At 51.2% G+C, this 20,617-nt stretch overlaps 4 protein-coding genes across 4 annotated transcripts; 3 read left to right on the top strand and 1 right to left on the bottom strand.

Annotated features, from left to right (window-relative positions):
* The first annotated feature begins 276 nt into the window (after positions 1-276).
* ROP41 (rhoptry kinase family protein ROP41) lies at positions 277-3,347 on the top strand. Its single transcript, XM_002368668.2, has one exon. It carries the CDS (start codon positions 1,523-1,525, stop codon positions 2,993-2,995), a length of 1,473 nt encoding a protein of 490 aa, XP_002368709.1. The 5' UTR covers positions 277-1,522; the 3' UTR covers positions 2,996-3,347.
* Positions 3,348-4,888: 1,541 nt separating this feature from the next.
* Positions 4,889-7,494, top strand: TGME49_266105 (EF hand family protein; the record flags this gene model as incomplete). The annotated part of the gene is made up of 6 exons (XM_018781416.1): positions 4,889-5,229; positions 5,638-5,755; positions 5,973-6,077; positions 6,435-6,587; positions 6,775-6,871; positions 7,418-7,494. The coding sequence occupies 6 exons, from the start codon at positions 4,889-4,891 to the stop codon at positions 7,492-7,494; spliced, it is 891 nt and encodes a 296-aa protein (XP_018636285.1).
* Positions 7,495-8,139: 645 nt separating this feature from the next.
* Positions 8,140-14,638, bottom strand: TGME49_266110 (DEAD/DEAH box helicase domain-containing protein). Its single transcript, XM_018781417.1, has 8 exons — positions 12,217-14,638; positions 11,612-11,695; positions 10,884-11,144; positions 10,376-10,444; positions 9,749-9,853; positions 9,112-9,183; positions 8,764-8,899; positions 8,140-8,593 (listed from the first exon to the last, which is right to left on the bottom strand). The coding sequence occupies exons 1-8, from the start codon at positions 13,980-13,982 to the stop codon at positions 8,483-8,485; spliced, it is 2,604 nt and encodes an 867-aa protein (XP_018636284.1). The 5' UTR covers positions 13,983-14,638; the 3' UTR covers positions 8,140-8,482.
* Positions 14,639-14,800: 162 nt separating this feature from the next.
* Positions 14,801-19,462, top strand: TPX1 (thioredoxin-dependent peroxidase TPX1/2). The gene is made up of 5 exons (XM_002368670.2): positions 14,801-15,630; positions 16,826-16,946; positions 17,340-17,441; positions 18,045-18,215; positions 18,713-19,462. Exons 1-5 carry the CDS (start codon positions 15,236-15,238, stop codon positions 18,923-18,925), a joined length of 1,002 nt encoding a protein of 333 aa, XP_002368711.1. The 5' UTR covers positions 14,801-15,235; the 3' UTR covers positions 18,926-19,462.
* The last annotated feature ends 1,155 nt before the right edge of the window (positions 19,463-20,617 follow it).

The following is a 20,617-nucleotide window of genomic DNA, read 5'->3' as shown; positions in this document are numbered from 1 at the left end:
CATGAAATACGCTTACCCTTTGTGAATGGAAGCCACTAGCGTGCATATCTGAAGCATACGGGAAAATGTGGGTTCTAACTTGCAACTGTCGAGGTTGTTTCTACTGAAATGACGCCTTTTATCGTATGCCTGTCAATCGTCTAAGAAGACAAATGGAAATCAGGCTTCAAGAATCTTGCGGCGTACATGCCACTTTGCGTTTGTTGTTTCCATCTTTCGAAGCACATTTCCGACTAGCATGTCGGTGGTCAAAAAAAACAATGACTTACATCTCGAGTTAAAGGTGAAACCACGGCGTAGAGTCTTCACCTTGGACAGAACTTCCGCAGAAAATATGATATCGTGTCATGATCAGTGCACAATGCTGCCTTCGGAATTAGCCTTAACATAATGAGTCGTTTTTTAAGTCGAACCGTGCTGTGCATGCCCGCTCTGCTCAGTAAGTCTGTCTCAAACGAAACACACAGTGAGTCACCACATCGAACAGCACGACGATCGAAGCAGACTGCAACTGCCTGGTTCAAGCCTGCACAGTCATTTTGAGTTCGGTTCGTAGGAGGTCCACGAAGCAAGACGTAGGGGAAAAGTTGTACATAAAAGGAAAAAAGGGCTACTTTTTCATAGAGAAGACTATCGTAATAGAGGTATGAGAATACATGCCGGCACACGCTTGTTCGATATGCGTGGGGGTCACAGCGGAAGTACTTGCTTTCCCTTGAAGTTTTCTATTTATCAGCGGCAATCGTGCCGAGATCATATGCGTAGTTGAAAGTTATATTCAGCTATCTGAAGTGGGTGACACAGCTTTACAATCTTGACAGCTGAAAAGAAGTGTTGTGACTGTATCCTGGCCTGCCTGTCTCAAGGGTAGGCCGGTGTGGAGCACGCTCGAACGTTTTGCACATTCAGCTGCCGTATCCAACAGCCCCGTATGGTTAGTCATTGTTAGTACGCTCTCTCTGTGTCTACCGCTGAAAATATCAAGTGCGAGAGGCTGGCGGATGCTACTTTACAGGATGAACGAAGATGAATACTGGCAATATGCGCGATGTACGTTTTGTCCAAAGGTGTGAGAACTTCGCCGGGATGAGACCCATGCGGCGTCGCAAAAACTCGGGAAACAATTTCTAAAAGCGAGAATCATGTTTCCACATGCGTTTCAGCAGGCGAATGGGAGATATGATGTTTCCGGAAGCTTCTTCGCCGCTAGGGTTTGTTGTGTCCCCGCTCCGACTGATGTGTCTACGTGCTCTTTTCTGTTCTGTTTCGAGTTCAATAAGTGTCACACACAATGGTCTCATGGATTTCTATCAGGCAGCCCGAAGAGCAATTTTTAGGTGGATCCAACATATCTCAAAAGGCGTATTAGTCAATTCTGTACATATTAAACCACGCCGTGGTTTTGTGTTTCTAGCTAGCTGAATTTGCTGACCGACTGGTGGCCCCAGTAGTCTTGTGAGTATGGTTAAAGTTCTGCATCTCGGCGCGGTTTGTTGATGCATTTCGTGCCTGTTCTCCAGAAATGCGTCACGTGTTCAACTCTAGCGCTTGGCGCGTAGATTTGTCGGGGTCTGCGAATGTCGGCCGCGTTGCAGAGGAGTTTGATAGACAGGAGGGCCCTGACGCTCTTATTGGGCAACCAACGCATGCGGACAATCAAGAATCTTTGTCGAACTTGTGTCATACACAGAATGATACTTCGACCGAGCCAGCGGGACCTGTGTCGAACACCTCACGGAGGAAAGCGTTTCGCTGGAGGGTTCACCACGTGAATACCCGGGTTTTTTCTACACTGCACCGCTATCTTCGCTGTACGCCTCTCTGTTCGCGGGCTAAGTATGATATCCGCAAAAACGGGCTGGCGTTTGCTCAGCTTGACGAGCACCGGGGTCGTTCTGACATCATGGCGGTACTTCGCTGGGTAGACGTCGAGGCGTGTGTATACAAACAAGATAAAGGTGCGATTGCTGCTGCCGTTGCAGTTGACAGCCTCGTCAGCAATGGTAGTCATTTCACTTTAGACGTCCTTGATAAGGAATGCCAACCTCTGCGGATGGTCCGGGGGCGGTACTTAGGAGTAGGGGGGAATGGCATAGTTTTCGAGGCTTCGACTGCTCACTCAGGAGAGTTGGACTCTTTGGCCCTCAAACTACTGTTCCTCGACCGCACCTTCCTGCAAAGCCCGCAGTCTGATATTTCAAAAGCTCTTGCTGTAAGCAAACGCATGGAAATGAGGATCCGTCTACTTCTTCGTTCCGTTACATCGGCTCAACTATACTTCCGCGACAGGTTTGCCGTACCTCTCTTTTGTGGACGAATACGTGGACTTCCGGATCTCTTCGATATTGGCAGCAGGGGCGCGGGATGCAGCATTGTGGTCCTTTATAAGAGGCTATATTGTAGCCTGGCTGACCTTCTGTCGGCGTGCGCTAGCTTATCGTACCAAGCAAGGCTGTTCCTCACAAAGCAGATGATAGAGGTTGTGCACAACTTGCACTGCAAGGGCCTCGTGCATCGGGATATTAAAGACTCTAACTTTTTTCTTGATGAACAGGGTAACATTTACCTCGGCGATTTCGGCCTTAGTGTTCCCAACGGTAGTACTGAAGCTCTTGTTTACACACCAAAGTTGACAGATCCTTCAGACGTCGGAATCGTACTGGCGGGGTGGGACAGAAGACGAGCGATTTTCGCTCAAGTTACGGAGGCTGCTGATTTGTGGGCTTTGGGTATGACATTGTACAAATTATGGACAGGCGTCTACCCTTTTGGTCTTTCTTCGAAGCATTTTCGTAGGACAAAGGATGTCACAATGTACATTCAACAGTTGAGCGAGGACAAATCATTGCCTGACCTTTTTCGCCAGCGCCGAGACGCTGGCGGTCAGCAGGTGCACCCCGAAGTTCAGAGGATCATCAGGGGTCTCCTTTGTTTCGACAGAACACAAAGGTTGCGTTTAAGCGAGGTTGTACGGACCTCACAAGTGCTTTCCTAAAAATTCATGAGTGCCCGATGTTGCCCACCTCATCTAGCGTATGTTTTTTATATGCTGATAGATTCCTTGTGTTCCCTCAGCTGTGGCTGTAATGGTTTTGTACGTTGATGCAGTAAAACTCTTCAAAATTTGGCCTGTCAATCACTCACAGAATCTAGTTAATCTGCGTTCCGCAGGGTGGAGTGGGAGAGTTTTTCCCCCAGAGTGTTTTCCAGTCGCAGTCGCGTCCGAATTATACTGTCGTAATTTCTTCCACTGTACCACCATACAGAACCCGTGACAAAGAAGAACAATCCCGCTGTTCAGCAGTAGCGAACAAGCTGTATTTTTCTGATATCATGTGGACCGAGGCCTCGTCAGATTCGTCCTTACGGTCGCCTTTCTGTGGTTACCGGACTAGATTGCAGCCATCACGAGCTGTCATTCGTGATCAGCTTCTACAATTATTCCGTACAACGGCAGAAAACTCATTTGGTTTTAGAGACTAGTGAACCACTTGGGTGGCCAGTAAGCCGACATTGGTTACTTCGGGTTTCAAGAGGAATCATCGACGGGCCCTGTTTCGCGAAGTTGCACGGAAAAATCACACTGCAGCATCAAACATGTCAGCAATATCGAGGCCCACGATTACTTTTTGTTAGCTGAGTGGATGTATTTCCAAAGTCGTTGAGGACGCTTACACCGATAGCAGGGCAAAGCAATCAGTAGTTGTGGCCTGCCGCTTGCGAAGAAGCATTCTAGAATAGTCTTCGGAAATCGCTCCAGGGCTGAACATACGTTTGTCTCTCTCTTTCTCCTGGAGCCAACTGGGGCAGGCGAACCTGGAATCTGATACTGTTCCGGTGATTACCAAGAAAGGAAGTCGAAGCTGACCCTGTTTCTACACAGAATAACGTAGTGCCATTTGGGCCCACCTGAGAAACCAACTGACGAAGCTGAGGCTGCTAATATCATGGCGAAGAGATTTTCCGGAGGTACTAGCCGACCAGCTGTCGGTTTCAAGTGCAGGTACAATCCGTCGCTTAACACCAACGCCTTGGGGGGCCAGAATGCCAAAATGTGATACCAGACGGCATTCAGGTTCGTGGTCTTTGCGTTTGTTTCCGCAGAATGGCAGCAGTTCAAGAAAGCGTTGGTTTTGTGACAAATCAGATATGCTGTGGCCACATATTCAAATAGCGGAGAAAATTAGAGGTGAAGCAGTCAAGTTACGACAGCAACCTGTGATTTCCTTCACTTCTCGAGTGCAGCTCACGCTTTTCTATTGCCACAATGAGCAGCGAGGGTCTATTTCCGAATTATCGGTTGCCGTTAGAGATGGTTGCAGAGTGAATAACTGCGATAGACTCTGGGCACCTTAATACTCCCGATCCACAATATGATAAATACGTAAAGGCAGAGGTGTTTGGAAATGTCAATTCCGTTCAGACTTGGTAACTGGCAAGAAGAAGCAGCTTCGTATGATGAAGAATGCAAAAGTTTTCTCGAGAAAAAGAAAGCCGGTAGGGACCACTCTTTCTCGATATCGTTGTTTACATATAGGGGAACTTAGCTCCCGACACTAATTCTATGATGGGTGTGTTACAACTGAAAAAGTACACCGCTGGTGCCCAAGCTCCCACCTTTACTGGCGACAAAGTGGGCCGACTAGGCCTGTCATCCCATGTGAGTGTAACGGAGTTTAATTCGTGAAGCGTCCAATGACTAGGCCACTAAAGAGCGCGAACAATCGAGGATCTACCCCTTCGCACTTATTACTGCTTTCGCAACCGATGTACGAGTGATAGTCTCTGCATAAAACGTGAACTGCGATATGGCTCAATCTCTGAACACATTCGCGTCGCAGCTTGCCTGTGTCAACACGTCGCTTTCCGGTTTACCCAGCACACCCACATGCTTACAGAGGGACGTTCAGAACCGGTGCCAGAGCCAGATCTTTCATGTCGCATCCACTCCGTTTGTTTCACGCCTTCGAATGCGGAAAATCCAGGGGAGCTGTCGGTCCTCAAAAAGATCAAGAGACTCAGCGCCAGTCTACAACCAGCGACACTAAGCAAGTCGGAAGATGGCTATCTCCATTTTGGCCAGCGGGTGATGATCGTCAATGAGCGGACGGGAGGGTTCCTGTGTGCGGACGTCGGTGATAAGACGGAGAAGACAACTGGAGTCTCCTTTGCGTGTGCCACAGGACCTAGCTACGACTCCTGCGTTAGAAATGTGTTTCATCTCTGTCGGTACGCCTCCAAACACCGATTTCAATCAAATCAAGCACATACAAAAGAACAGTGAATAAGACGCGTGCGCAGGAGATTTGAGTGGCAGCCAGTCAGTGCCCGGAAACGCCATTATCCTTCCTAACCTCAGGAAGATCATAAAAAGGGTTTCCCGGATGCCACTCGGCTTCACACAGTGCGCAATTATCCGATAGCCGCATCAGCGGCAATGTGACATGCTACCTGAAGCAAGGGTTGCTTCTGAGGAAATGCGCCTTTGGGTGAGGCAGGTGATGGAAGCGGAGTAAATAAGAACAACCTTTTGCTGACAGCGCTCGAATCTGACTGTCTTCCCGATATGGGCAGGACCTGCTGCGTTCCCGTCTTGAATACAAGCCATCTTTCGCAGTGTTTCCGCTGTTCACCCAGGCCTATCAATGACGACAGTTTCGGATCCGACACAGTCATTCACTTTGGCCAGCCTGTTACCGTAAAGGTGGATGCCTCGCTTTCACAACTCTGTCCTGTCAAGCATGGAAACCAAGACGTGAGTCACTATCAATAACACTGAAGGCATCCGGATAGGAGTATGGAGCAAATTTCTGCTGTCTGGTATCTTGCTGTGCATTCGGCCATCGGTTCCACCATGACCCGCGTATGCCGATCTACTAAAACATGACTGAATGCCATCAAGTTCTGGTTTTCAAAGCGCTGCAGCTTCTTTGGCGTTGGCGTGCCCGCTTTCTGTTCCGACCAATATGCAGAGGTACCTGCACAGCGAAATACGATCTCCCATATCGTTCGCCAAGTTTTCAAATTACCAGCAAGTCCTGTTTTGTCCAACAACGTCCGCTAATACTGTCTGGAAGGTCAGTCTACTACTGACCTCCATACCAAGAAAAACATGGGCCGTTTCGAGCAAAGATGTATGACTGCGACGTCCTTCGCTACCAACCAAAATGTACCAGGGGAGTTAGCATGACTGATGGTATCTCTTATTTCTCGCCACTGCGCAGTTTTAGCAGTCCGTCTAGCGCTATGCATCAGTTAGTGTAGAGCGAACCTGCCGTAGGCAAGTCGGTGCATAGATTGACGATGACATTTCGTCCCTTAAACCTTCTGAATCAACATGTTTTCCCAATGTTTCGCGGTTCCATCGAGTTCGAGACACCCTTTAGAAGATCTGACAATCATGCTCGAGCTTCTGAAACTGTCGTTATCGACAGATTTTCCACGTCGATCCTCGTGTTCGCTTCGAGACCGAAGGATGTCCAGTGCCAGCAAATACACCAATTGTAATCAAGCACGCACAGACAGACCAGATGCTAGCTTCATCCCCAAAAGTCAACTATCGCAATGACTATGGCGTTGAATACGAGGTAAGCTTGACCATCGAGAAACTCCAGGCGCAGTGTTGAGCAGACAGTTGCAGACTCGTGGACACATTTCGTCGGGCTGTAGATTAATGATTCTTTCTAAAACACAATGCCTCGGCCGTTGATGGCGTGTCTGCCAACAATCCAGCACACCTCTCTCCTTGAATAACCTGCGGCTGTCTGCATCCAGGTTCACTGCAAATCCTACCTTGCGACGAACAAAACCCAAAATCTGATTGCTGAGGCATGCGGAAGAACAACTTCGGACATAGACCTAAGACAACAGGGTATGCACTCGAATGTTGTAAGGCATTCCTAAAGTTGCACAAGATAGCTCGCACCTCACCTGCTACGTTCTGGTTTGCTGCAACGTCTCTCTGTTGATTCCCGACTTATTAACGGTCTCGAGATCCGTAACGCGCATTCAGCGATCGGGTCACAAGATGGTGTGAAGCCGGCGCACACAAAACACTTCCCGCCATACATTTCGAGAAGCATAAACGCTGCAGATGCCGCAGAGTACAGAGTATCGGGAAAAGGTTTTTTGCCCAGCATGAACTCATGATCGATGGAGACAAAGAGTTAATGTGCACCCACGTATTAAGTGGGATGAGCGCGCTAGATCCGTTTAGGGCCTGTCACTATACATACCTGTTTTGACCCGGATGCTTGAGTGAGAACGCGCGGACAACGCGACACATGAGCAACCTGGATTCGTAGCATCAGTGAGCATGACTCCCCACGCAAAACGTGGTTTACAGGGGAAGACCTATCCATCGATACATTCCCATACGTTCTGCCATCCGCGTTTCTTGTGGTGCGTACGCCTTTAGAAACGGAGAATAACTGGATGATTATCACGGCCGACACCCACAGCGAGTCCCAAGCTTCTTCTACAACCGAATCCTGAGCTCCTTTCTTTCATGTCTTGACGTTCAAATTTATTCATGCCCTAGAGGACCTGAAGAATTGGGTCGAAGTCTCGTCGCGCAGAGAAAGAGCGGCTCCAGTTGGGCGTGTATCCGCCGACCGCATCCGCGAGGGCGAAACCAAGAGTGTGCAGTTGTTTTGACACGGGTTGTTTTATGCAGGGATATAATATACGTAGATTTGCGATGCTCGGGCAAGCCCCTATCCGCGTCGCAGACGATTCCAGATCTCTCCAGACTGTCGATTAGCGCTACCTCGCGTCCACCAGTGGCTCTCGGATAAGGTTATGAAAGACCACTGACACCCTAGCATCTGTCCGTGCTGAGTCGCGGCATGCTTTTTTGTGGACTAGGTGTGGTGGCTGTGGTACATAAAAGTGTGTCAGCTGCGGACGAGCTCTCCGTGAGCATCGCTATCGGAAATATAGAGCATTTTTTTGTCAAGATCTGAACAATGAGGGCAGATGGAGAAACCGACACGGATCCTAAACTTGTTTTCGGTGCAGTTTGCCAAGCAACACCGACCTCGTGCTGACATTGCGGTGGATGAGGACAAAATGGCGCACGTACGACGCGCCCTTTGATTGTCTTAGTGAATCTTAAAAAGTGAGACAAAGGAATCGTGACCTTCAGTTACCTTCGACACAACTAAACAAAAACGTATTTCAAGCTTTGGCCGCTGACAAACGCAGCGGCGCCCGCTCCTATTAAAAAGCACACAACGAGGGACGACCGCGGCTCACCGTTCCTCACGGAATCTGCACTGAAACGCTCCCGAAACAGCACTCGACGGAGCCATGTCAAAGCCATCCGTGGTAGGATTTCTGCTGTCCATGCTTCACTTGGTGACAAGATGCAGTGTGTTGGAGTCTCTCTTCAACTATACACCACTGGGAGCGACGTGTGCAACGCAGAGGAACTCTCTCCAGCAGGCTACATCGTTCCGCGAAAACCGGGGCGGTACTGACTCTAGAAATACGTTTTTCGAGTGTGCTTGGCAGGTTTGGCTGCCCGTTGAGTCTCGAACGTTCTCCCACCGTCTATCGGTGAAGTTGTCTCTGGCATCTCGTAATGCGCTTCCTGAAACAACACAGGGCGATATGAGACATTTGTTAGAACGGAAAGCAGCCCGCAAGCAGTGACATGAACCTCGTATCTCGACGGCGGGATAGTAGCGCTAATGGCTGGTGCAAATACACGCAAGTGTGAAACGCATCTGTCCCAGCCAGTGGTCTATTTACGATCCTCACCTGGCTTTTTTGGGCTTGTTTGAGCATGAAAAACTTTGACCTCCGCACCGGAAGAACCTGTAGTAGACCATCGTCTCCTCGAATCATCTTCATCGCCTGCTGTGCATCGGATCGCTCTATCGATGTCCGCGGGTGTCTATGAGACAAGCGTTTGAAAGCACAGAGTCACAGAAGTATGAGATGTTGCGGCGACAGAGACGCAGCCACAGACAGATTGGTTTCTCTTCATTGTGACGGAAACGCCAAACACGTGAAATCTTTGCAACCTGAAACTGAAATTAAATTTTACTTATACAGTGTAAAGTAAGAAGTGAAACGGACTGTCTGGACCAAGAGGTGATTCCTTACCGGGGTAGCAGCTCCTTTTTCCCGAGAATGCCACGAGAGCGCAGGAACTGTAGGTGATCCTTGGCCTTCATCCTGTGACACAGTACAACACCCGCAACTCCAGTCTTCACGAAACGACGCGAAAAAACAGTACCTATGCTGTATACTTCCCTAAGTGGGAAGAACTCCGCCAACTCTACTAGACGTGACTAGGTAAAAACCCCCGCGACCGTACAGCACTCTCCTTCACGAACGAGTAAAACTGCTACACTATTATGTAGAAACTCCAAAACATTTCGACAAATATTCTTTGATCGGGACGCCAGCGACGCATCGTTCATCATAATCAACCGCGCGCGTAGCGTATAAATAATCCTGTCTCAGGACTTATCACTCCCGGCAGCGATGATGTTAGGGAGCATAGGAAGTGGTACATTCTTCGATTAGTGATGCAGTGATATGGTGATCGTAAACGCACTCAGATACGACGCGGAGAACAAAGCTAAACACGATCGAAAAGTTCAGATTCCCCTTCTCTGTGTCACAGAGAGGGTCAAGACGGAAAAGCCCCCGCAGCAGAATTTTCGGAGAAACGAAACGGCGCGGGAAATCGCCTGCTCACGGTACCCCCCCCCTGCGTCTATCTGTTGCTGCGTACCTGAAGTAAAGCTTCTTGATAGCCCACTTTGTCTTTGGCCCGACCGTGTTTCTGTTCGGTGGAAGTCCAAGCTTCTTGCGGCCTCCGATCTTGCGCTTCGGATTTCTACGGGAACCGTACACAACGCGAAGACAACATCAAGATGAAAAAGTATACCACAGCTGAATGTGTCGTCAACTCGGCTTTCACAATACACGCAAATACAAACAGAAATACACCTTTCGTTGTGACTCTCAAGGGTCCTCAGCTCCGATTAAAAAACCGAAGACAGACTTCCTCTGCGTCCGTCCACTGCTCTGCTCTATCGCCGCACACAGGCGTTCACAGGAGCCTGCTGGAAGTCTTTGTTTCATCGACAGACGTGGTGCTGCAATGGCAACGAAAGGCAAGAAAACTTCATCTCATACATCTGATCGAACCTCTTGAAACTTAAATCTATTCGCACAACTTCGCTTCTTTTCAAACACAGCAGGCACTTTACTAAAACGTGGCCTTCGCATCTGAAGAAACCACCTTAAATTCTGAATGAACATGTTGTGGAGTTTCACTGAGATAGAAGAGCTTTTTCGCTTCGGCGAATGTGCTGTCTGGTCGCGAAGGGCGATCCGGTTGACGTCTCCGACTCACCGCATGTCGATGAGCTCTTTCCACCGCTCTTCAAGTCGTAGAACTCGTCGAATCCGAGGAGTCGCGTGTCTGCAGATTTAGAAAAGAAACACGCTGCATCTGCGTGCATGGCGAAGTCTCTAACGAGAAAAAACCGGAAAAGCGAAGTTCACTTCTCTCAGACAAGATCGAGGGAAGAAGAGATGCGCAGCCATACGTTTACTTGGAGTGCCGAACAGACGCGGCTTTCCCCGAACCCCTTTCAAGCCATAGAAAAACTCGCGAGACACCCCAATTCCGGAATACAGGCTCATTCTACTGAGACACACTTCACGTGCATCCTTTGAGTCCAGAGAAGCCTTCGTTGAAGCGCTGACGCCCGCACCGCATGGGGACAGAAAAGAGGAAGACGATTCTCTGCGACTTGCTGAGATACAGCTGACGGCGCGAATCATAAACTGGCCTCGGATTCTACGACCCCTCTTTTCTTAATTCAGTGGAGGCGACACAAAAAAGTTGAGGAACGGACCGTAACTCGGGAGGCGACGTGGCGGCGCGGCTCGCATTTTGGATTTGCTGAATGAGAGGAAGATTTCGTTTCGAGAAGAGAATCGTGACGCGTCCAGTCTCCCCTCCGCGCGCCGTTCTTCCACTCCGGTGGAGATAGTCGGCGAGTGTTTGCGGAAAATCAAAGTGAATCACGTGCTTCACGCCTTCAACCTCCAAGCCCCTAGAGGCGACGTTCGTGCACACCAAGATGTTTGTATCACCATTCTGGAGTTTCTGGAAGCTGCACAAACGACAGAGAAAGGGGGCAAACGGAACACGCGCGCGACAGAAACGAAGAACAACTGTGAACAAGAGTTGCGTCTTCTCCATGTGGGAAGCAAACAAATACCGCCGAAATTCGCCGTCCTTTGAGGAGAGCCTTAAACGCTGGTGACCCTCTCGATACGTGCTTGCGGCGAGCCCGTGTGCATTTCAGCCATCATCTGTGTCTGTACATCAAACGGGAGTTGCCTCCTTTAGCTACGCTGCTCTGTGAAACGTGCATAGTTTGCCAAAATAAGTTGAAGCATCGGCCTCCGTGCGGCCAGACGCTCGTTGCCGACCGCATGCGTCAAACTCCAAGCCCAGCAACACAGCCACTGAACGTCGTGGTTGCATCTCTGCAGAAGGGAAGGGAAAACGCGTCCCCAAGCGCCTTTGCGATGGAGTGTATCTCCTTCGTTTTACGGGCAGTGCTTGGCTTCTCACCTCGCCTTGCGGAGCTTGAAGGGCATGAGTCCGTGCAGACAAGAGACTTTGTACCCCTTCTCCAAGAGCGTCAAGTCCACCGCCCTGCGACGCACACATCGCCACGCCACATGCGCTACTCTTTGAACGCAACCAGCTCAGAAAAACAAATCGAGAAGGTCCCGCAGAAACTGCAGGAAGCGTAGACCCGTGTGAGGAGATCGAAACGCGTCTGCCCAGAACGCCACAGCCCGTAAAGAGAGTCGCCTCTTGTGAAACCGATCAGAGGAGACCACGGCGCATCTAGAATATATCTCGAAATCCCTCAGCCAGAAAGTAGCGTGTCGCAGCGAGAGACAGTACGCCTCCGACAAGATTGCTCAGGTGGAGAGAAGCGCAGCTGCGAACGGCGATTCCCCACCTCGGCAAAACGGACGGTCCACGCATCGGTACAAGCCCTGCACGAGCCTCAGAGGTCCGCGTACACCCGCACAAACGCCCCACAGAGCAGCGTGGGTCTCCACAGAGGGAGGGGGTTGTCCTGCCCTCAAGAGAACCAGCCCAGAAGACATCTCTTTCGAATGCAGGCCTTCGTCGGTCAGCTCTACGTTGAACAGTTCCTTTACCGGCAAGTGTTGACGGTGTTGCAGAAGATCATGGTTTTCGCGTCTGCACCTCCGACTCGCTCTTCCAGCACTTCCATGAGGCGGGACATGCGATCCTGGCCGTGGAGCGAAACGAAGACTTGCTGGACTCCCGCGGCCGCAAGGTGTGCATCGGGTGTACATAAACTGGTGATGTGGACCCTGTTCAGTTGGTCCTTGAGAAACCGGGCGAGTGCCCCCGTCTTTGTCGCGGCTACGAAGACGAATTGCAGGTCGTTTCTGTGCAGCAGCGCTTCGTTCGACCCCTCCGCGTTCCCTCTGCCAGCTTCTTCCCGGCCAAACGCGGGACGAGACTCCCGCATTTCCAAAAGGTTTTGACTCTGGTGAGGCGACGAAGACCACCCCGCCCTCGCCTGCTCTCCCCCGCGCTCAGGGCCCTCGAGGGCGACTTTCGCGACCGCAGGCGAGGCCTGGAAGCGGCGGAAGTGAGAGGAGAGCAGCACACAGAGTTCCTGTTCGTAGAACGAGTCACATAGCGTGTCTGCCTCCTCGATGACGAGCGCTTGTACGCGGTGCATGTTCACATTTTTCTTGTGCAGGTGCAGAAGCAGACGCGCTGGAGTCGCCACCACCACGTCGACTCCAGAGCGCAGCATGCGAACTTCCTTGACGTACGACTGACCCGCCGCACAGGCCGCAGAAGTGATCACCGAGGAGAAGCGCCGCAATTGCCCCAGAACTTGCGTGGCGAGCTCCCTAGAAGGAACGAGGACGACGAGTCCCGGCTGCTGCGGGTACGGCGCGAGACGTTCTGTGTCAGCAGCCAGGAGTCGATGCAGGAGAGGCAGCGCCCAGGCCAGGGTCTTCCCGCTGCCCGTAGGCGCGACGACCAGCGAAGACTTCCCCGAAAGCAGAATCGGAATGCAGCGCTCCTGCACATCTGTCGGAGTCACGATCCCCCCCCCCTTCAGAAGGGGAATGAGGAGGGAACGATGGAGAGAGGAGAACTGAGAAAAAAGACACGAGTCGAGGCCGGCTGTTGGCGCGGAAGAGGCTGCGGGAGACGCGCGCGAGGAGACAGAGGCAAACGGAGGTGAAGAAGCCGGGGTAGCATCTGAGAAATCGGCCTGAGGAGGATCTTCGAGAGACGCAAAGGGGATGCGGCTGGGACCGGAGAACAACGTGGTGGATCCCGACGAAGCTGTTTCGCGATCCTGCATTCGTCTCTCTTCGTCTCGCGTAAGGTCAGCAGCACGCCAGCAAAAAGGCGCTTCCAGCGTCTGGCAGTTCTCCTCCCCTTCCTGGCCTTTTTCTCGTCCTGGCTGCGTCTCCCCGCGAGACCCCTCGACGAGAGGTTCTCCTGGGCTCCCAGACTGTGCGCCGTCCTCGTTCTCTGCGAACGGGAGATATCTGCTCGACCCCCCCGTTGCAGAGTCTCGTTGAATCTTCTCTGTATGCGTCCGCGATCGCCGGAGAGAGCGAGCTCCTCGCGACGCGAAGCGACTCCAGGCCCCGGCGCATGGACCGACGGAGCCGTCGCCAGAGTCTCGGCTGTCTAGAGAGGTCCACCCTACAGGCATCCCGGCACAGAGGAGCGGCGCGGGACGAGAGAGCCTGGAGACGCTTTCGTTGGGTCGCGTCTTTTGAGAGGTGATCGCGCCGATGCATGCACGATTCCTAAAAAGCACTCGAGGGCGAGGGCGGCTGTGCCGGGTGACGACACTGGACGTACAGGGGGGGACGGCGCGCCCCCCCGGTGTAAGGAGAGCGGAGAGACGAGTGGCCATTCGCAGGACGCAGAGGTGAAAGGGAGATGCTTCTCATCGCATCTGGGGCTCTCTACTACGCGCGAGGAAGACAGAAGAAATCGAAAACAGAGTGTCCGATGCACAGACAGGGAATACTCGCCCTCGGGACGGTTGGCGCCTCCTTGATTCCACAGTTTTAGCTACCGAATTCTTTGGTGACGACTGGCATAGTCACGCTCAGCAGATCGTCCAACTCCCAGTAGTCTTGCGTGTTCACATGGTGCAAGTCGACAGACAAGGAGAAACGGGGGCGAAACAGCAGGCGACGAAATGGGGGTCGCTTTGAGCGAAGAGAGGGGAGACACAGCTCGTGTGTTCGTCGAAATGTGCAACGCTGTCGAAGGGGCCGAGGACTCGGTCGTCGCGGGGTTTTCAGAACTCCATCGAAGCCGAAGAGACAGCGAGCAGCATGCAAAGGCGACAGAGATACCAACAGAAGAAAATAAATCAAAAGCAGAAGCAGAAGGCGAAGAAAAGGCCGGCGGGAAGTCAACGAAAATCGAGGCTCTTTCGGGGCTGCACACTCAAAAAGCCCGCGAGCGGCGACTCGGCGACCCTGGGACTTCCCACAAGATCTGCAAGTGACTTCATGGAACCGCTGCTAGACACAGAAAGATACCTCTTGTCTGCTGAAGTGTCTGGCGTTATTTATTGTGCGCTTTGGGGAATCTCTAGCATGCCTTTTCTCCCGCAAAGGGCCTAGACGAGGCGTTTCGCCAGTGTTGCATCTACTCGTCTGTGCGCTGTGGACAAGTCACATGCGCTGCGAAAAAGCCTCGAAAAATAATCCCTTTTTGACGATGACGAACGCCGACCCGTTTCCCAGCTCACAGCACACACGAGTAACAGGGCACTTGAAAAGGCTGGTTCGGCACCCATATTCACGGTATTTTCTGTCTGTCTCGGCTTTCTAGGCGTGTGCGTCTTTCCGTGGCAAGAACCAATGCGTTTTTCGCGAGTCGTCTTACGGTGGGCAGAGCGCCCTTGTTGAAAACGGGCGTGTTGAGTGCGCAGGTTGTCTGAGGTTCTATGCTTCTTCATTTGGGGAAAGAGGGAGACCGACGTGACTGTCAGACCGAGAAGAAAGCTGGCAGATCCGCTGGCAGTTTGTGTTCTCAGTGCAGAGTGCTGTTCGTGGCGGGACGGGCAGACGTCCTTGGATTGCGACGAAAGCAGGCGTTTGGGATACGCTGCGACGGTTGGACCCGATTTCGAGAGCCTCTCAAGCGCAAATGCTTCCTCTCTGCGCGTCTTCTCAGATGTATCTCGGACAGGAGTGCCTGTCTTGCCCAGTGCTGCCGCGTCTTTGCTTGGCTACATGTTTGGGGGCGTTGTACGGTCGCGCTTTTTGGCGGACAAATAAACGGACTGCTGGTCACGGCAAAAAGTGGCTCGGCGCGCATGGAAAAGAGAAATTCCACTGCTTCTCCGGGTCGTTTTTCCTTGCAAAAACACTGACTTCCGCGAAGTCTTTCTTCGGCCGGTTTTCCTCCTTGGTTCCCCCTTCTGTGTTTACGACTCCGCGAAAGCAATCTGCATTTCGTTTCAGCCACCTGATTCCCACACGCAGCCCACTTTCAGCGCAGTACCCAGGCCTCAAGTTCCTCTCCAGCTTTTCTTTTCTCAGGTACAGCGGACAGTTAAATAACGGGGAAAAGACGGAGTAGCGAACCTTTTCCCTCTGGGCGAGTACACACAGTTTCAGACATGTATGAAACGGCTTTCTTGCGTAGGCGCTCCTTGACACACACACCCCTCTATCTTTGAACCGAAACTCTCAAATATACGCGCTCGTGCATGCGCTCTTTAAAAGAGGTGGTGGTCCTCATGAGATTGTCAGAATAGAAGGTTTCGTCTTCCGTTCTGCACAGTTGAAAAACGCGTTTCTCTGGAAAGCAGCGAAAAACGCAAACCCTGAGAGCCTGTCGGAGTGAGAGGAAACTGCATGAATCAGGTTGTCCCGTGTGTTCAGCGGGTCGGCACGAACGCCCAAGCGTTCACAGCTTCTCCTCAGTTGATGGACCTCTGCGAGAATTCGGCCTTCTGTGTGTTTCGGTGTATCGCCTTGTGCAGCGATGTTTCTCGCGTACGTTGTCTCCTATTTTGCGGGAGCGTTTCTAAGAAGTCGCGTCGCGGGACCCTCCTCGCAGATGTGTTCTGACGCTAGGACTGGACCTTTTGCTTTGGATGTATCACTTTTATGAGTCTTTTTGAGAGCGCGTGGAACAGCGAGTTTCTTCAGCATCTGATTTTCGGACAGCGCTCACTTCTCGCAAGGCAAAAGCGGATTATCCCGCCGGACCCCTTTGCCAGCGGTCGGATCATCATGTCTCTCAAACGTCTGCTCATGTACGAGCCTTCTGGACGGAGTTTCTCTGCGCTGCACATTTCGTGGCATTCGTCGGCATTGCATTTAGCACCCCGGCTGCCCTCAACATCCGCCGCCGTTCCGACTATGCATTTCTACCATTTCTACATCTTTCTCTGTGCCTTTGCTGTGACTCGGTGTCTTTCTAAGTAGAAACGCATGTGCGCTCAGACGACCCTGCCGGGAGGCGCTTGCGTGAAAGTTCCTCTGAAACGGCTGTCCCGCTGTTCCGTTCTGCACCTTCTGCTTCAGGCACTTTCGGCAAACGCAGGAAGCTGCGCGTCGTCTTTCCTGTGTCTGCAGGGCGGCGGATGTGTGTGAATGCCTGCCCACTGAAAGGTGGCTCTTTTCTTCTGTGGACCGTTGATTTGCATGTTTCCAGATCGTCCCTCGTCTCCAGTCGAACTTGGGTGTCTCTCACGCCAGTTGTCTTCTTTGTTTTTCCAATCCGCAGGATGGGGATCGGCGGCAGCAGAGCTGCTTTCGCGCCGGACCAAATTCCGGTCTCGTTCAGCACCATTACTTTCAACGACATATACGGCGTTCAGCGCTCCCTCGGCGAATGGGATGGAAAAGTCGGTTCGCGAACTTTAAACTGAATCGTGGACACGCCCTTTCGTATCTCTGGATGTGGATGTGAATGCACGGAAGCTCCATCTGTTCACAAACTCGGACGCTTATGCACAAATGTAGAAACCCGCATACATATGTACATCTACAATTTTAGCATATATATATATATATATATATATATATATATACTTATATCTGCTTATATATATGTCTATACATATATATATATATATATGTCGACATATATGCATACATATCTGTGTGGGTATGAAAGTGCATACACGTGGGTATGTGTATGTCGAGGAATGCATGTCGAAAGTGTATTTTTCCGGAATCTTGGTGGTCGCGGACTGGACGGGTGACAGCACTAGGGTAGGATGCGTCTCTTTCTTCAGGTGAAGATCGTGGTAAACGTCGCGTCCAACTGCGGTCTGACGAAGGCCCACAACAAGGAGTTCATCGAGCTGAGAGAAAAAATTGGTACCGATGCCTTCGAGGTAAGGCAGGCACCAGGGCACGCATCTCTTGTCGACGAACAGCTCCAAGAGGCTCAGCACGTGGAGAGCCGATTGGTTCTCCCCATCCACTACGGGGTCGGGCTTGTGAGACGGAAGACAAGCTTGATAGTCATTCTGCAGAGTTGGAGGCATTCGTGTGTGCGTTGTCGTCCACGAAGTTAATGACTCTGTGAAGAAAGGCAACTCGAGATTCACTCTTCTCGAGCTGAGGACACTGGTGTGTCTGCCGACATGCATTTTCCAATATAGGCGTGCTGCAGGGAGCGCTAGTCGAGACATATACCAAGGGAAAAACTGAACTGAAAGGGGTAGCCTGTTGGTGTCTCCCTCCTCTCCGTCGTCGTCTATTTATTGTAAATGAGTTTAGGTTCGGTCCTCGACCGGTCTTGGCGTTATCTCTAGTCTCTCTTTCGTTTTTGTTGTCATTTACTCGCTTCTTGCGTGTGCGTGCGTCTAGCCTCGAAAGCGAGCCACGTAGGCTTGTTGTGTGTGTCCTTGACACAGGTCGAGGTGAACTTGTGTTGCGGTCACGAAGGTACTGGGGGAAATTTCGGTCCTTATCCCGGCTTGTCTTTTCTTCAGATTTTGGCTTTTCCTTCCCGCCAGTTCGCCAACCAGGAGTTCGCAGACATCGCGGAGACTCAGCAGTTCTGCGAGCGCGTCAAGATCCCTTTCCCTGTCTTCACGACTTCTGACGTTAACGGCCCAGAGACGAACCCCGTTTTTCTCTATTGCAAATGGAACAGCGACAGTGTAGGCTTCCCCTTTGTGCAGTGGTGCACGTTCTGTTTGCTTTTCTCAAGGCTTCCAGTGTGAGCTCGAGGTGGGAATTCGACTCCGCCTGCATGGCACGTGCGAAGGACACGAGTGGAGGTGAAGTGCAGTGTACAGGCAGCTTTCCTGGATGTTTTTTTCTGGCGCACCGGTGTAGAACGCGCGGAAGTGGTGACTAAGTGTGGTGCAGATGTCGTCGATCTCGTTCAGCAAGAAGGAGAGTCTGCAGTCTAGAAATCACACTTTCTGTCATTTTCTTATCAAGCCGTAAGTCGATGAACTTTGCGCCGAGTGAAGTGCATACAGAGATGAATGCGTTCAGTGTCGAATTCAGTGGCGCGCCGTTCTCCGAAAGGGTGGCGTGGCTTCCGCGTAGCATCCCTCGCGTTTTTGGTCGCGGTCTGGTGGCGGTCATGGAACGATCGACTTGAAAAGTGTGGTGTGCATGCATGTCTTTTTATTGATCTGTTTTGCAGTTCTACCATCCCGTGAAGAACAGCAAGAGCGCAAAACTCAGTGACATTGGCTGGAACTATGGCAAGTTTCTCGTAGACAAAGACAACGGCGTGTACAAGTACTACGGCCCGAGGACGAAACCGCTTGAGATGGAAGAAGACATCAGGAAACTCATCGCGGGTCAAGCGAAGGGCATGAAACGCAATGCGGCAGGCGAGCTGAAGCCTCTCTGAGGTTTCATACGGATGACCTCGAAAAATGCCGAAAGCGCACCGGTCACGCGGGACGCAGGGGATGTGTGGGGTACAACTACCTGCTCCGTTTTTCCCCTATTTTCCTGTCACCCTGGCTTGTGACGCACTCGCTGTGTGCCTCATTTCAGAGAAAGAAGGACCAGTGAATTCCTAGGTTCTGTACAGGGAACCTACGTCGATGCAATTGCGTCGCCCGTCGAGTTGCCTGCGCATAAACACTTTACATTTCTCTCTGTTTCCCCTTTTCCCCGTGTTTCATTTTCCGTGTTTTGTTAGTTGTTGGTTCCGGTCAACGGCTACACCAACGACGAGGTGGCTTGACAGTGGGTCTGTTACTGACGCACGTTCAGATAGCGCTTTTTTTGGTGTGTGCATTTTACGCAACGCTATTTTGACTGACCCGTTATGTGTCCATGAGCGTAAACAGGGAGACGTGTTGAATTCTTTTTAAGTTTTTGCGCAGATGGTCGTAGCAGTAGAGGAGAGCACCCTTTGTTCCTTCTTCCACACATCGACAAACGGTGCCTGGTTTGTCGACCAGGACGAGCATTCAACAGCGTTGTAATCCCTAAACCCTCGTAGGGATTCTTCGAATTTTTTCTTCGTCTGTCTCCTGTGTCCACGAAATCCAGAAAGAACTGCTGGAGTACACGCAGCATTTTTTCGACAAGTGATGCGATCGATTCAGCACTGGTCGCACACTTACGTGCGCTGGAGATAGTTGGTGGAAACGAGTCCTCTCACTGAAGTTGCCCTTTTTTGACATAAGTATAGAAAGCCTAAGAAGTAGAATCAAAAGGATGCTCCTGTCCCTCGATGTTCTTGCACAGAAGATACATTCAGGCAGCAGAACTAGGGGGGTTGTTGGACTGGATGAATAGGAAATGGCTGCTGCAGCAGGATGCAGAAGCATTTCTGCCTACCAGCCCGATATGATGTTATAAGTACCTGCAGGAACCCAAGCTACGAGGCGGTGTACACGTGATCTCACCGTGAATATTGCTTCTTTGAGAGAACACAGGCGTTTTACTGTTAAGCTGCGATTTAGTAAACGAATGCACAACTTCTTGAAATGCCTGCATTCTTTGCGCTTGGGGCGAGTCAGTGGCCAGACAGAGTTTACTAATGCAGCCCGGCTATAAGGCGTCATGTAAAGGATGGCGGATGCTCTGCGATAACGAACAGCTTCTAGATTGCCTCTCAGTTTTTTAAGCTTTTTGAATCCACGCATGGCAAAACGTTTCAAGGTAGCATTCGAGCAATGACATCCGATGTGCGCCCAGAATCAAGAAGCAGTTGTGCATATCATACCAGAGAGGGAAACCGAGTAGACACGCGGCAGCGTTGCAGTGTGGTGACAATCGACAGAACGTAGTTTTTTCCCTCGACACAACAAACCGGTAGCGCGTCTTTTCCACGTGGCTACATGGTACAAAACCAAACTGAATCCCAGGTACAGCAGATGTGCTCACACAGCACTTACCCGCCGGTGGACCATGGTGGCTGCTCTTCGTTTGTAGTGCCGATATAGTCTATAGTTCCTGGACAGAGTGAATGGAATCATGATGCAGCACCCACACAATCCAAGGGCCAGGAAAATAGATAGCAATATGATAACAATCACGATATAGTTTCTGTTGACAATGGAACATCCGGTTCCGAGAGCGTGGG

Source organism: Toxoplasma gondii, chromosome IX, assembly GCF_000006565.2.
Source record: "Toxoplasma gondii ME49 chromosome IX, whole genome shotgun sequence".
NCBI classification, from domain to species: domain Eukaryota; phylum Apicomplexa; class Conoidasida; order Eucoccidiorida; family Sarcocystidae; genus Toxoplasma; species Toxoplasma gondii.
Note: the sequence above shows the minus strand (reverse complement) of the source record. Positions and strands in the feature narration are given on the sequence as shown.